This window comes from Schistocerca nitens, chromosome 4, assembly GCF_023898315.1.
Source record: "Schistocerca nitens isolate TAMUIC-IGC-003100 chromosome 4, iqSchNite1.1, whole genome shotgun sequence".
Classification (NCBI taxonomy): Eukaryota; Metazoa; Arthropoda; class Insecta; order Orthoptera; family Acrididae; genus Schistocerca; species Schistocerca nitens.
Genome location: NC_064617.1, coordinates 354,184,964 through 354,201,231, shown reverse-complemented (window position 1 = coordinate 354,201,231; position 16,268 = coordinate 354,184,964). Strand labels below are relative to the sequence as shown.

Genomic DNA, 16,268 nt, shown 5'->3' with positions numbered 1-16,268 from the left:
GATATCAGTCATTTGAAGCTCTTTTTGTGGACAACCAACCCCTTTCTGTAGTGGTTTTTTAAGCTTTCCTTCTGCTTTGTTTCTCCAGTTTTTTGAGTTTCGTTCTCATTGCTGCTGCTTTCCATTTTCGTTTTTTACAATTTAAGTCACAGACCGGGCGCTAATGACCATAGCAGTTCTGCGCCCTAAAACCAAAACAAACAAATGGACTTTCCATGGCACCCGAAATCCAGCATGGTAGCCAGCCCGTTATGGTGGGGTCGTCATGTACCCTCTAGGTTGTAGCCCCCCTGAGAACACAGGGATCGTACTGCTGATACCTGAGCTGCACCCTCCCCACGTCAGCCAAGGAGTAGATGCCAGTCTACTTAGGGCATCAGGACTCCTGGCAACGGTCATCCTGCCAGGTGGCCCTACTGTGGCTGGGTGGCGCCCGTGGGGAGAGCCCCTGGTCGGAGTGGGTGGTATCGGGGCGAACGTTTCGCAGATGAAACGTCAACATGCATCAGGTCGCTCTGCGGCCGCGTGTTCCAAGAGGAAAGGTTCTGTCCCTCTGTCTCTGGTTCTGGTACTTCTGCCTTTTCCCCCTTGGCCACTCCCTGGGAGGAAGGACAGGCCCGCCGGCTTGGGGCGAAATATTTCCCCTGCTATTTTGTCTGTTTTCGGACCGATGGGGGACGTTCGCCACCTCCAAGCCCATGTTCTTTGTACAGCATATTGAGGGTATCTTCAGAGAAATAGAGGCTCTTAGTAAACTGCGTTCTGTGTCCATTCTCATAAAGACCACCTCCGCTACACAGTCGGCGGCGCTCCAGGCATGCGACCAACTAGGGGACATCCCAGTGTCCATTGTCCCACATCTGGTGCTCAATAGGACGTAGGGGATTATTTTCCGTCAGAACCTCCTGCTGCAATCTGATGGCGCTCAGGGCCAACCTGGAGCACCGTGGCGTGCATTTCGTCTGGCGAGTCAAGCACGGCCCCAAAGACCATCGCGTCAACACTGGGGCCTTTATCCTCGCTTTTGAGGGGGATGTTCTCCTGGAGAAGGTAAAGGTGATGTGGTACCGGTGCGACGTGTGACTTTACATCCCACCTCCTAATCGATGCTTTTGATGTTTGCGCTTCGGGCACATGTTATCATGGTGTGAAGCTGAGCCCCTTGTCCTCTTCGTGAGGTACATACATGCACACACCCCCCCCCCCCCCCCCCCCGCTGCGGGTCCGGGGATTAGAATAGGCCCGAGGTATTCCTGCCTGTCGTAAGAGGCGACTAAAAGGAGTCCCTCCCCCTCAAGGGGGTAGTTAGCGCCTGCGTCCGGAGACGGGCGGTTCAAAGACCTCTATTTGCGGTCATTTTGCTTTTTCACTTCTCGTTTCTTCCTTCCTTTGGTTGGTTCCTTTCTTTGCTCTTCTCCACCTCACTGTCTTCCTTATTCTTTCCCCTGCAAAATCTCCTTGCCTTCTCATTGCCTTCTTCTCATTGCCTTCTTCTCATTGCCTTCTTCTCATTGCCTTCTTCTCATTGCCTTCTTCTCATTGCCTTCTTCTCATTGCCTTCTTCTCATTGCCTTCTTCTCATTGCCTTCTTCTCCTTGCCTTCTTCTCCTTGCCTTCTTCTCCTTGCCTTCTTCTCCTTGCCTTCTTCTCCTTGCCTTCTTCTCCTTGCCTTCTTCTCCTTGCCTTCTTCTCCTTGCCTTCTTCTCCTTGCCTTCTTCTCCTTGCCTTCTTCTCCTTGCCTTCTTCTCCTTGCCTTCTTCTCCTTGCCTTCTTCTCCTTGCCTTCTTCTCCTTGCCTTCTTCTCCTTGCCTTCTTCTCCTTGCCTTCTTCTCCTTGCCTTCTTCTCCTTGCCTTCTTCTCCTTGCCTTCTTCTCCTTGCCTTCTTCTCCTTGCCTTCTTCTCCTTGCCTTCTTCTCCTTGCCTTCTTCTCCTTGCCTTCTTCTCCTTGCCTTCTTCTCCTTGCCTTCTTCTCCTTGCCTTCTTCTCCTTGCCTTCTTCTCCTTGCCTTCTTCTCCTTGCCTTCTTCTCCTTGCCTTCTTCTCCTTGCCTTCTTCTCCTTGCCTTCTTCTCCTTGCCTTCTTCTCCTTGCCTTCTTCTCCTTGCCTTCTTCTCCTTGCCTTCTTCTCCTTGCCTTCTTCTCCTTGCCTTCTTCTCCTTGCCTTCTTCTCCTTGCCTTCTTCTCCTTGCCTCCTTCTCCTTGCCTCCTTCTCCTTGCCTCCTTCTCCTTGCCTCCTTCTCCTTGCCTCCTTCTCCTTGCCTCCTTCTCCTTGCCTCCTTCTCCTTGCCTCCTTCTCCTTGCCTCCTTCTCCTTGCCTCCTTCTCCTTGCCTCCTTCTCCTTGCCTCCTTCTCCTTGCCTCCTTCTCCTTGCCTCCTTCTCCTTGCCTCCTTCTCCTTGCCTCCTTCTCCTTGCCTCCTTCTCCTTGCCTCCTCTGGTTTCCGCCTCGGCGTTTGAGACAGTCTGTTCTCTCTCTCTCTCTCTCTCTCTCTCTCTCTCTCTCTCTCTCTCTCTCTCTCTCTCTCTCTCCTTTTTCCTCTTCTTCCTTCCTCCCTGTGCGCGCCTGAAGGCCAACCCACGCGTTCGCACACGTAGCCGGTGACGGGGTAACGCGTAATTCCCCGCCCTGGGTAGACATGTAAGGCACGCGCGTACCCCCTGGTAAAGGCCAGGCCCGGGGAGGGGTGATTGCCTGAGCTTATACCTTCTGACCATGCCGATTGGTCCCTCCGTCTGTTTCTCGGGAGGTGTGACCTGAGGTGTAAACATTCACCTAAGGCGGGAGTGCCCTCTGAGAGGGTCCCCACAAGGAAGGAGCGCGCCATCGGAGACGGTGGCAATCATGGGGGATTCCTCCGCAATGGATTTCACTCCATCTCTCTCGACTTCTGCCCAAAAACGGAAACTTGACCAGCTACCAGTGGCAAAAGTACTACCGCCTGCCCCACAGTTCCTCGTCGTTTCTCGATCTGAGGACGGAAAGGATTTTTCCTCTGTCAACCCTTTCGTTATCCAGAAGGGCGTCGATGCCATAGCCGGATCTGTCAAATCTTGTACCAGGTTGCGTAACGGTACCTTATTGCTCGAAACTGAGAGGGCTTTCAGGCACAAAAACTGCTTCAGGCCACACTCCTGTACACATTCCCTGTCAGGGTGGAGGCTCACTGAACTTTGAATTCATCTCGTGGTGTGGTCTATACTAGATCCCTCGACGGGTTGACTGACGAGGAGATTCAATCTTTCCTCGCTGAGCAGGGCGTGACGGCTGTCCATAGGGTCATGAAAAAGGTCAACAATGACCTTGTACCGACCCGGACACTTTTCTTGACCTTCGATAGTGTTAAGCTGCCATCGCGCATCAAGGCGGGCTACGAGGTCATTTCAGTTCGCCCCTATGTCCCGACACCTACGCGCTGTTACCAATGTCAGCGTTTCAATCACACTCGCCAGTCTTGTTCCAATGCGGCTAAATGTGTCACTTGTGGCAGGGATGCCCATGAGGGTGACTGTCCACCTCCGTCTCCTCATTGTGTTAACTGTCAGGGTGACCATGCCGCATCCTCCCGCGACTGTCCTGTCTATAAGGAAGAACGCTGTATCCAAGAAATTCGGGTCAAAGAGAAAGTGTCCACCTCGGCTGCTCGCAAGCTATTGGCTAGTAGGAAGCCCACGCTGCTCCCAGCGGGGAAATACAGTACTGTCCTCGCCTCTCCTCGGACTACCAGGGAGGTGGCAACCCAGACATGCGATCTGACCTTCAGCACCACGGTCGTCCGTTCGGCCAGTGCTAAGATCGCGCGGTCGACGTCTCCTCTTCCTCCCATCACCCCACAGACACCAGCCCCTTCATCAGCTTCTGCTAAGACGAAGACCCAGAAGTCAGATGCACGGGCCTTCAAGAAGGAACCGTTCCGTGCAGACTTCCTCCGTACCTCGACCTCCCAGCCTTCGACCGGTACTTCCACCAAACGACCTTCCAAGAAGGCACATAGGAAGCACAGTTCTCCTTCTCCGCCACGGCGCATTTCTTCTCCTGCGCCACCCAGCGGTTGCCGCCCCAGGCCGTCCTCCGTTTCGCCTGGCCGCACCGCTGGTAGCCGAACATCTGGCCGTTCACCGGCGGAGGAAGCTCCCCCTCCCGGCCATCCTCCCAAGATGGCCGATGAACCTATAGACCCAATGGACGATGACTGTCCGCCTACTGATAGCGGCGGCAGTGCTCGCTCGAAGCCAGGCCCTCAGCGGCCTTCGAGGTGACCCCTTTTTTTCTTACGATGGCACTTATTCACTGGAATATTCGCAGCATTCGCTCCAACCGAGAGGACTTGAAGTTGCTGCTCCGCTTGCACCGTCCGCTCGTCGTAGCCCTCCAGGAAACGAAGCTACGCCCATGCGATCAAATTGCTTTGGCACACTACACCTCTGTGCGTTTTGACCTACCCCCTGTGGTAGGTATCCCGGCTCATGGAGGGGTTATGTTGCTGGTCCGGGATATTTCCTACGATCCCATCACGTTGCACATAGGCCTGCAGGCAGTTGCCATCCGCATTACTCTCCCCACTTTAACGGTCCTCCGCTCCAGGGCCTGATTCTATTCATATTCAGATGCTGAAGAACCTTTCTCCTGCGGGTAAAGGTTTTCTTCTTCGTACTTAGAATCGCATCTGGATTGATGGACATGTTCCCGCATGCTGGCGCGAGTCTATTATTGTCCCGATTCCTAAGCCGGGGAAGGACAAGCACTTGCCTTCCAGTTATCGACCCATCTCGCTTACCAGCTGTGTCTGTAAAGTGATGGAGCGAATGGTTAACTCTCGATTGGTTTGGCTGCTCGAGTCTCGACGCCTACTTACCAATGTACAATGTGGATTTCGTAGGCGCCGCTCTGCTGTTGACCATCTGGTTACCTTGTCGACATTCATTATGAATAACTTCTTGCGGAAGCGCCCGACCGCGGCTGTGTTCTTTGATTTGGAGAAGGCTTACGACACCTGTTGGAGGGCGGGCATTCTCCGCACCATGCATACATGGGGCCTTCGCGGTCGCCTCCCTCTTTTTATTCGTTCCTTTTTAATGGATCGACAGTTCAGGGTACGTGTGGGTTCTGTCCTGTCAGACACCTTTCGCCAGGAGAATGGGGTGCCACAGGGCTCAGTTTTGAGCGTCGCTCTCTTCGCCATAGCGATCAATCCAATAATGGATTGCCTCCCAGCTGATGTATCAGGCTCCCTTTTCGTGGACGATTTTACCATCTATTGCAGCGCGCAGCGTACGTGTTTCCTGGAGCGCTGTCTTCAGCGTTCTCTTGACCGTCTTTACTCGTGGAGTGTCGCCAATGGTTTCCGTTTTTCTGCCGAGAAGACGGTCTGTATTAACTTCTGGCGCTACAAAGTGTTTCTCCCACCGTCCTTACGACTCGGTCCCGTTGCTCTCCCATTCGTGGAGACAACAAAATTTTTAGGTCTTACATTTGACAGGAAACTTAGTTGGTCTCCACATGTCTCATTTGGCTGCCCGTTGTACCCGTTCTCTCAATGTCCTCCGTGTTCTCAGTGGTATGTCGTGGGGAGCGGATCGAACCGTCCTACTCCGCCTATATCGGTCGATCGTCCGCTCCAAGCTGGATTATGGGAGCTTCGTATACTCCTCTGCACGGCAATCCATCTTACGCCGCCTCAACTCCATACAACATCGGGGTTTACGACTTGCGATCGGAGCGTTTTATACTAGTCCCGTCGAGAGTCTTCATGCTGACGCTGGTGAGTTGCCACTCACCTACCGGCGCGATATACTGCTCTGTCGGTATGCCTGTCGGCTACTGGCAATGCCCGACCACCCGTCTTATCGTTCCTTTTTTTGATGACTCTCTCGACAGTCAATACGGGTTGTATGTCTCTGCCCTGCTACCCCCTGGAGTTCGCTTTCGTCGCCTCCTTCAACACCTTAATTTTTCACTCCCTGCAACCTTTCGAGTGGGCGAGAGCCACACGCCACCTTGGCTCCAGGCTCAGGTTCAGGTTCGCGTCCACCTTGACCTCTGCTCGCTCCCGAAGGAGGTTACCCCCGGTTCAGTCTACCACTCCCGTTTTATCGAAGTTCATTAATATGACCTTCATTTATACAGATGGCTGTAAGACCAGTGACGGGGTCGGGTGTTCTTTTATTGTCGGGGCACAAAGTTTCAAATACCGGCTCCATGGCCTTTGTTCGGTCTTCACAGCTGAGCTCTTTGCCCTCTACCAGGCTGTCCTTTACATCTGCCGCCACCGACATTCTGCATATGTCATCTGCTCCGATTCCCTGAGCGCTATCCAGAGCCTCAGTGATCCGAACCCGGTTCACCCTTTCGTGCACCGGATCCAACGCTCTCTTCAGCAGCTGGTGGACTTCGGTTCTCCGGTTAGCTTTATGTGGGTTCCTGGCCATGTCGGTATCCCTGGGAACGAAGCTGCAGATGCCGCGGCCAAGGCTGCGGTCCTCCAGCCTCGGACAGCTTCTGGTTGTGTCCCTTCGTCAGATTGTAGCAGGGTAATTTGTCGGCGCATTTTATCGCAGTGGCATGCCGATTGGGCTGCACTTACAGACAACAAACTTAGGGCCCTGAAACCTCTTCCCGTTGCTTGGACGTCCTCCTCACGCCCTTCTCGGCGGGAGGAGGTCGTTTTGGCCCGGTTACGAATTGGCCACTGCCGGTTCAGCCATCGCCATCTGCTGACGGCTGCGCCGGCGCCGTTCTGCCCATGTGGGCAATTGCTGACGGTCCGCCACATTTTAACGGTCTGTCCGGATTTTAACACCCTGCGTGTTGATCTTGGCCTGCCATCTACTGTAGAAGCCATTTTAGCGGATGACCCACGAGCAGCTGCTCGCGTTCTTCATTTTATCAATTTGACAACCCTCTCCAAGGACATTTGATTCTGCTGTTTTCTTTTTTTAATCCTATGCCTGTCAGTCTGTCTTTTATCGTGTTTTCCGTTTCGTTGCTGTTTTAAACTTGTGACTCGCGGTGCATTCCTCACGTAGTCTGGGCGCTAATGACCGTTGAAGTTGTGCGCCCTGAAACCACAAAAAAAAAATGCACCCCACCACCTCGGTGCATCAATTGTCTTGGCCTCCACTCGCCTAAATCTTTAGACTGCCCAGCATATGAGGAGAAGATACCTTGGACCGTTTGTCTTATCCTAAGGCCAGGAAGAAATATGACCAACCCGTGATGTTGACAACATCGTTTGCTTCGGTCGTGTCTACTCCTTCCGCAGTATCCGCACCCCTATCCTGTACCCCCTAAACCTCCACCACATCTGGGGTCTATGCCTCTGCCTCCCAAGTCCCTCCCAAGTCGTCCTCCCTCATGGCCCCTGCTTTCTCTGCCCCAGGGGCCACCCTTCCTCCTCCTCTTCCCCCTCCTCTGCCACCTGAGAAGCGATCCTCTTCTCAGGCGTCCATCGGGGAAACGTTACAGATCCCAGCTTCTGAGGTCTGGCGTTCCAAAAAGGACCCAGAGTGTGAGCACTTGCTTCGGGTCCAGCCCACCATCCCTGTGACTCGTCGGTCTTCCAAGAAGGCCTCATAGAAGTCTTTATCCCCATCTCCACCCCGGCGCGTTTCGTCTGATGCTCCATCCGACAGTCGCTGCTCTCGGCCATCCTCAGTTTCGCTGGGATGCTCCACTGCCAGGCGCTCAGCTGGCCTGTCATCGTCGGCGGATGATGCTGCCCCTCCTGCACAATCCAGGAATGTGGCCGTAGCTGGCGACGACTCCATGGAACAGGATCCGCCTCCCGACGGTTGTAGCGATGTTCCCTCGAAACCTGGCCCTCCGCGGCCGTCGAGGTGACCATCTCTTCACCTGTTCCGTTTCCCCTTTCTCTGATACGCGATGGCTCTGTTACATTGGAACATAAGAGGTATTCGATCTAATCGGGAGGAATTACAACTGCTCCTCCGCCTGCACTGTCCGCTCGTCCTTGGTCTCCAGGAAACAAAGTTGCGCCCAACTGACCGTATTGCTTTTACCCACTATACCTCCGAGCAATCTGACCTAACCCTGTGTATGGTATTCCAGCTCATGGTGGGGTCATGTTGCTCGTTCGGGATGCTGTCTATTACCATCCCATCCCATTGACCACACCACACCACTCCAAGCAATAGCTGTCCGTATTACTCTTTCTGCCTTTACTTTTTCTGTTTGTACTGTCTACACTCCGTCATCCACAGTTAGTCGGGCTGACATGATGCACCTCATTGCTCAGCTTTCTCCGCCGTTTTTGTTTGGTGGCTTCAATGCCCATCATCCCCTATGGGGTTCTCTTGCATCCTGTCAGAGAGGCTCCCTCTTGGTGGATGTTTTCAACGATCTCAATCTTGTCTGCCTCAATACTGGCGCCCCGACTTTCCTCTCTGACTCTACTCATACCTACTCCCACTTGGATCTCTCGATCTGTTCTACCACTCTTGCCTGTCGGTTCGAGTGTATGTCCTTTCTCACACCTATTCGAGCGACCATTTCCCATTTGTCGTTCGTCTCCTGCACCACACCCCATCCCCACGTCCTTCGAGCTGGAACATACCGAAAGCTGACTGGGGACTTTACTCCTCCCCAGCGACCTTTCCGGACCACGATTTTCTCAGCTGTGACAGTCAGGCCGAATACGTCACGGCTGTTATCATCAATGCTGCCGAACGTTCCATTCCTCGTACTCTCTCTTCTTCACATCACGATTCAGTTCCTGGTGGAATGAGGCTTGCAGAGACGCTATCCGTGCTCGACGACGTGCTTTACGCACCTTTCGCCGCCATCCTACGCTGGCGAATTGTACTCATTACAAATGACTCCGAGCGCAATGTCGTAGAGTCATCAAAGACAGCAAAAAAGCTTGTTGGGCCTCTTTCACAAGCTCCTTTAACAGTTTTACTCCCTCTTATGTCGTCTGGGGTGGCCTGCGCCGGCAGTCGGGCATTAAGGCCCACTCCTCGATACCTGGCCTGACTGCAGGTAATGAGGTACTTGATGACCCTGTAGATGTCTCCAACGCCTTCATCCGCTTTTTCGCGGAGGTTTCAAGCTCCGCCCATTACCACCCTGCCTTCCTTCCCAGAAAAGAGGCAGAAGAGGCTCGGCGACCTTCCTTCCACTCGCTGAATCTGGAAGACGATAATGCCCCATTTACCATGCGGGAACTCGAACGTGCACTTGCACTGTCCCGGTCCTCTGCTCCGGGGCCAGATGCCATTCACGTGCAGATGCTGACCCACCTTTCTCTGGCAGGCAAATGCTTTCTTCTTCATACCTGTAATCGCTTCTGGACTGATGGTCAGGTCCCCATGCGTTGGCGTGAGGCCGTCGTTCCCATACCTAAACCCAGGAAGGATAGATACCTTCCTTCTAGTTACTGCCCCATTTCTCTTATAAGCTGTCTGTAAGGTGATGGAGCACATGGTTAACACTTGGTGGGTTTGGATTCTTGAATCTCGACGGCTACTTACGAATGTTCAATGCGGCTTTCGTCGACGCTGCTCCGCTGTTGACCACCTTGTGACCTTGTCGACGTTCATCATGAACAACTTTTTGCGAAAGCGCCAAACGGTAGCTATGTTCTTCGATTTGGAGAAGGCTTACGATACCTATGGGAGAGGAGGTATCCTCCGCACTATGCACAGGTGGGTCTACGTGGTTTCCTGCCCCTTTTTAACAGATCGAATGTTTAGGGTAGAAGTGGGTTCCATATTATCCGACGTCTTCCTCCAGGAGAACGGAGTGCCACAGGGCTCTGTTTTGAGTGTAGCCCTTTTTGCCATAGTGATCAATCCAATTATGGATTGCATTCCACCTAACGTCTCCGGCTCTTTTCGTCGATGACTTTGCGATCTATTGCAGTGCCCGGAGAACATGCCTCCTGGAGCGCTGCCTTCAGCGTTGTCTTGACAGCCTATACTCAAGGAGTGTGGCTAATGGCTTCCGGTTCTCTGAAGACGGTTTGCATCAACTTTTGGCGATATAAAGCATTCCTTCCACCATCCTTGCATCTCGGTCCCGTTGTTCTCCCATTCGTGGAGACAACGAAGTTTTTAGGGCTCACACTGGGCAGGAAACTTTGTTGGTCTCCGCATGTCTCTTATTTGGCTGCCTGTTGTACACGTTCCCTTAATGTCCTCCGTGTTCTTATTGGCTCATCTTGGGGAGCAGATCGCACTGTCCTGCTTCGCTTATATCGGTCCATAGTCCAATCAAAGCTAGATTATAGGAGCCTCGTCTGCTCGGCCATCCCTCTTACGCCGTCTCAACTCCATCATTGGGGGTAACGTCTTGCGACCGGAGCATTCTACACTAGTCCCGTCGAGAGTCTTTAAGCTGAAGCTGCCGAATTACCATTGACCTACCGGCGCGACGTACTGCTTTGTCGGTATGCCTGCCAGCTGTTGTCAATGCCCGACCACCCCTCTTATCAGTCCTTCTTCGCTGATTCTCTCTACCGTCAGTATGAGTTGTATGTGTCTGCCCTGCTGCCCCCTGGAGTCCACTTTCGTCGCCTGCTTAGACAATTGGATTTTGCCCTCCCTACCACCTTCAGAGAGGGTGAGAGCCCGACGCAACTTTGGCTCCAGGCTCCGGTTCATCCTCATCTTGACCTCAGCTCGATCCCGAAGGAGGGTACTCCGGATGCAGTGTATTGCTCACGGTTTGTCGAACTCCGTGCGCGACTTGCCAGTAACACCTTTATTTACACTGATGGCTCCAAAACTGCTTATGGTGTCGGCTGTGCCTTTGTCGTCGAGGACGTCACCTTTAAATATCGGCTCCTCAACCAGTGTTCCAGCTTTACGGCCGAGCTTTTTGCTCTTAATCGCGCTGTTCAATATGTCCGCCGCCACCGCCATTCTCTGTATGTACTCTGCTCTGATTCACTCAGTGCTCTTCAGAGCCTTGGAGCTCCATATCTGGTCCATCCCTTAGTGCAACGGATCCAGCAATCCCACCATTCTTTTGCTGATGATGGCTCTCCTGTTAGCTTTATGTGGGTTCCAGGCCATGTAAGAGTGCCTGGGAATGAGGCTGCTGATGCTGCGGCCAAGGCTGCAGTCGTCCTGCCTCGGCCATCCTCCCTTTGTGTCCCATCGTCTGACATTAGTGGGGTTGTTTGTAAGAGACTTGTCATTATGGTGGAATACTTGATCGTCACTTCAAGAAAATAAGCTTCGGGTCATAAAACTGTTCCCAACAGCTTGGACAACCTCCTCCCGACCAGAGAAGAGGTCCTTCTGACCAGGTTGCGGATTGAGCATTGCCGGTTTAGCCACCGCTACCTGCTCTCCGGTGACCCAGCCCCGCAGTGCCCTTGTGGTCATGCATTAACAGTGCGCCATGTTTTATTGTCGTGTCCCCGTTTTAGTCAATCTCGTGTTGTCCTGTCTGCCATCTACTTTACAGAAAATTTTAGCTGACGACGCTCGAGCAGCTGCTCGTGTTCTTAGTTTTATTACTTTGACTGATTTGTCCAAAGACATCTAACTCTTTTAATTATTTTATCTGCGTCTTTGTAAGAACTTTCTGGTGTCCCCCCTTGAGTTTTACCAGATTATATGTGCACTTACGCTTGTGACTGGGCGCTAATGACCTCAGTAGTTGAGCGCCCTAAAACCCCACAAAAAACCTAGGCTGCGGCTTCGCCTGGATGTTTAGCATGACCCTAAGGACTCAGTTAATCCTGCGACTCTCTGCTGTCACTTTCTGTCGACTCTCGACATACACCTGGGCATGAAGTGGTTTACACTGATGGCTGATGGCCACGTTGGCTTTGCCTGTGTTCATGGACATAAAGAACAGCACTCCTTACCAGATGGCTGCAGTGTTTTCACTGCAGAGCTGACAGCCATATCTCGTGCTCTTGAGGACATTCGCTCACGCCCAGGTGAGTTTTCTCCTACGTACTGACTCCTTGAGCAGCCTACAAGCTATCAACCAGGGCTACCGTCGTGAGCCTTTGGTAGCGACCATCCAGGAGTTCATCTATGCCCTGGAACGGCCCATTCTTGCAGTGGTGTTTGTCTGGACTCCGTCAGGTCAGAATCCCAGGCAACGATCTTGCAGACAGGCTGGCCAAACAGGCTACGCGGAAACCGCTTATGGAGATCAGCTTCTCTGAAACTGACCTGCGTTCAGTATTAGGCTGGAAGGTTTCGCGGCTTCGGGAGACAGAATGGCATAACCTCAGTACACACCTCTCGCAGGGACTCCGCGGTTTTGTTGGCTCCACATTGGCCATACGTGGCTGACGCATGGTTACCTCGTCCACCGCGAGGACCCGCCTCGGTGTTGCTGTGGCTCACGAATGACGGTTGCCCATCTCTTGCTGGACTGCCCACTTTTAGTCGCTCTGTGGCGGCCTTTTTAACTTTCCCAGCACCCTACCTTCGGTGTTGGCGACAATGCATAAACAGCAGCTTCAGTTTTACGTTTTATTCGTGAGGGTGAGTTTTATCATTTGCTCTATGTTTTAGCACACGTGCTTTTGTACCTCTCTCCTTCACCCCAGTGTTTTTAGGCTGGATGTTTTAATGAGTCGCATGGTGGATGGCTTTTCCTTTTTATTCTCGTGGTTGGTTAGCCACGGTCATCTGCTCTCTTGTTCTTATCCCTTCTACCTCTTCGTTACTTCTGTGGTTTTCTTTTTCCTGTTATGTACATAGTAGTGTTCGTTGTCCTTCAGTCTTCTTCCATTCTCCTGTTATGGTGTATGTCTTTTTGTTTTCTTCCTTCCTTTGTGTTATTATTTTACTGGGAACAAGGGAACGATGACCTCGCAGTTTGGTCTCCCCCCCCCCCTTTTAAACCAACCTCAGTGTGGTTGTGGAGCCAGACTGGCGATATCTCGCACATTGGTGGAATGTCCCCGTCCTTTGGCCCTTTGTATTAAGTGCAGTCTTCCCTATTCCTTAAATATTAGCAGACGATCTGCAGATGGTTGAATTGGTCCTCATTTTCCTCCGTGAAAGTGGTTATTTCCAGATATGAAGTTCTAGTTTAGTCTAGGAGCAGGGGCAGGTTGGTTGTGGTTGGGACTTATTTTGACCCTATTAATGCCCCTTGTTTCCAATTTTTAGATTTGATCTCACCTTTTATGCCTTTATTGTGTTTTAATCATTATTTTATAATTTGACTTCACTGACTGGATCCGTCCACTATTAGCAGACCCTCTTTCTTCTATGACTCCTTTGGGAATCGCGGGACTGATGACCTCGCCTTTTGGTCCCATAACCCCTTTCAACCACCAATCTTTCTCTTGTGGTCACCTCCCCATTGGCGGTCCCATTTTGGAGATCTGAATGGGGGACTACTCCACAATCTTTCTCCAATGGAGAGCTCATCATGACACTTGTTTCAGTTACAGGCCACATGTCCTATGGATACAAGTTGTGTGGTTGCCCATCCCAGAGGTAAGAGTGCACTGAATCTGTCCGCTTCTCCGCAATCTTTGACAAGACCCTTGGCAGAATGAGATAGACTTCTTATGCCGAAAGTCTTCGGCCGCAAATGCTGATTATCAATCAAAATTCAAGGGGTAGCGGGTTTCGAACCCATGACAGAGGGCGTTTTGATTATTAACCAAAGACTCTACCTGTAGATCACGAATGTATCCCATTACCCCATATACGCCGCAAATGTTTCTTGCTGTGTGCTTCGTCACTCCTCTACTGAATTCAAACAAATTGTCTTAAATATTCAGATTTCGCCACTTGGCACTCCATTTTCGAGCGTACACAGCTCTACACACTCTCCGGATGACCAAATGACAACATGTAAATTGAAATAGCAACAGTGAACTCCAAGTAAAAATGAAACTCTATAAATAAACCCACACAAATATGAGACACAAATGCTACGAACATATGCACCAATCTAATAGGTGCTGGATAACAGGTGACCTGTGTGAGAGCAAGTACAATACTGTATATGTTGTCATTGTGAAAGAGTGCTCACACAACGCACAATTTATCAGTGGATATAATATTTGTTTTGCAATCTTGAATTGTCACTAAAATGACTTGATCAGTCAATAGAAAGCGATAAGCAGAAACATTTTAAGTATCGCCAGACTACTATTTTGAAGTAAAGAAAAACTAATATCTCGTACATCAAGGCGGAAGAACGCAGTTGGACATGCACTGTGGTTTGATTTGCTGGACGCTTCTCAGTGGACCAGACTGAGATGCATTAGGCCCTTGATTTTCCTCGATGAATAGTTCCTTATTAATGTGATTCACGTTTTTCGCGTTTCGAACCTCAGTAAAGACGAAAGTTACAGGATCACTCTCTGTTAAAAACGCATTTTCTCAGAAGTGGGTACACAGAGTTGAAATTTGTCTTAAGGTCTACTGTCGCTTGGCGGCGAAAAATGTAAGCTGTCAGTGCAGTGAAGAGATATGGTCATTTGTCACATACTTTGATACTTTTTCTAATGAAAATCTAGAATCATGAAATTTGGCAATCAGTGTTTAACGTTACAAGAAAAAAGGAATTGCTAATTTATATCACACGAAACATATTTCCTTTGTCATTTGTTATCCAACTCTTGCCAGTATTGAAGGTGATTCGGGGTTCTCGGGGTTCAAAGGAGGACTGTCGTACATAAGTTTGTAAGAAATCTGCAGAGCGCAGTTCTTACACGCACTTGGCAAATTTGTGATTTCGAAATTGTATTGTTGGTTGGAGTCATTTTCTTAAAGTAAGCTGTATCGTTGTAGAAACTAGACCTGAAATGCGTTCAGTTACTAGTCTTCTGTTGACTTCCTGCTCTCCTGATTGCCACGAATCCCGGTCTTCTCCTGTTGCAGGACGTCGTGCCCTCAGTGATCGCCCCTGAGAACAGCCTGGAGCTGCCAGTACCTGTGTACCGCTCGTCGCAGGACGTGCTGAAGATGGAGCCGGTGCTGCTCCTGCTGCCGCCATCCAGCCCCCTGCCGCCGCCTCCGTCATCCCCGGAGACGTGCCACACCAAGTGGAGGCCCACGCCCCCGCCAAAGCCCAAAAGGCGAAATCTCTAACTTTTTAGTTTCTGGAGAGTTTAGCGCTTTAATCATTGCAGAGTAGTGAAAACATGTGGAAAAGACTAATTTGATGCCTCGAGTAAGGACGACGTAGCCTTCATATTGCTTTTAAGCACTCTAAGAAAAACAAATTTTTAATTCCCTTGTCCCACTGTTGACATTTTATGTTCACTTCACTAAGAGTTCAAAACTTTTGTGGTAAATTATCTGTGCATGTATAGACAATAAAGTTTGTGTATTTTAAGATTCGTAAGTTTCATGTCTTCACATGTTCCGATATGAAATATTTCAATAACGGAGATGTTCGCTTTACATATCACTTGAAAGCTGTCTGTTCCAACTGGAAACTTTGGTAATGTCTGCGCAATCACCTGATACATGGTACTCCGCCATAAACCTATTTCCTTTCTAAGCACCCGTGCTTAAGTTAGTGTACAGTACATTTATCTCCAAAACGAATACTTTGCTGTTATTCCACGTAATACGTAAAATAACTTTCTTAGTGATTTGACAACTGTATACCTAGATTTTCACAAACCTAATTGTACAAGATGACTGCAACAGAAACACTTCATAAACGGCGCAATTGAGTCTGTCTACAGCCACTGTGATTTGATACTGCAGGGTGTTCGGAAATCCCAGTTACAAGCTTACAGGATTTGTAGAGGAGAGGGAGTAGATATTTTGAATAGGAACCAATGTTCGGAGGATGTTTGCTTGGTAGGTACGCAGCATGGTAGCCAGGGGTGGGTTGCTTATGCAGGTTCGGCTGATTTCATTTGACTTCTGTCCTATCTCAGTGAGCTGGTTCAAGCTTCATTCACGTGTCTGAGTTACAGCAACATGGTTTAGTGCACGTTTTCCGAATAGCCCGACATGATCCCTCTGTATGGCGAAACTCATGGTAATGGAAGTGTGCTCGTCCCCTTTATAAGGATCGTTATCCACATTGTGTGTGTGTGTGTGTGTGTGTGTGTATGCCATAAACTATACTATAAAAAGCTGACAAACACGCGACTGTAAATCGGGGCCGAATATCATTGGTACAGTGATGGGAACTGAGAGAGAATGTCTCAAACGCATCTTCTCGATGCTTCTTTGAAACATATGCCTCGTGATTCCCGAAGATGTGTGCCTCTTTCAACCTTCCTTATTGTGCTATTAAGAACAGCCAAGACATCTAACAGAATGCTTTAGCAGGCCGCCATGAACATATTTCACCTATTC

The 16,268-nt window shown here is 50.5% G+C and overlaps 1 protein-coding gene across 1 annotated transcript in view; it reads right to left on the bottom strand.

Annotated features, from left to right (window-relative positions):
- Positions 1–1,564: 1,564 nt before the first annotated feature.
- LOC126252306 (uncharacterized) overlaps positions 1,565–16,268 on the bottom strand; it is a 46,158-nt gene continuing 31,454 nt past the window's right edge. Inside the window, exon 3 of the mRNA XM_049953188.1 lies at positions 1,565–2,372. Within this exon, the coding sequence (XP_049809145.1) occupies positions 1,565–2,372 (808 nt within the window). The remainder of the gene's footprint in view (positions 2,373–16,268) is intronic.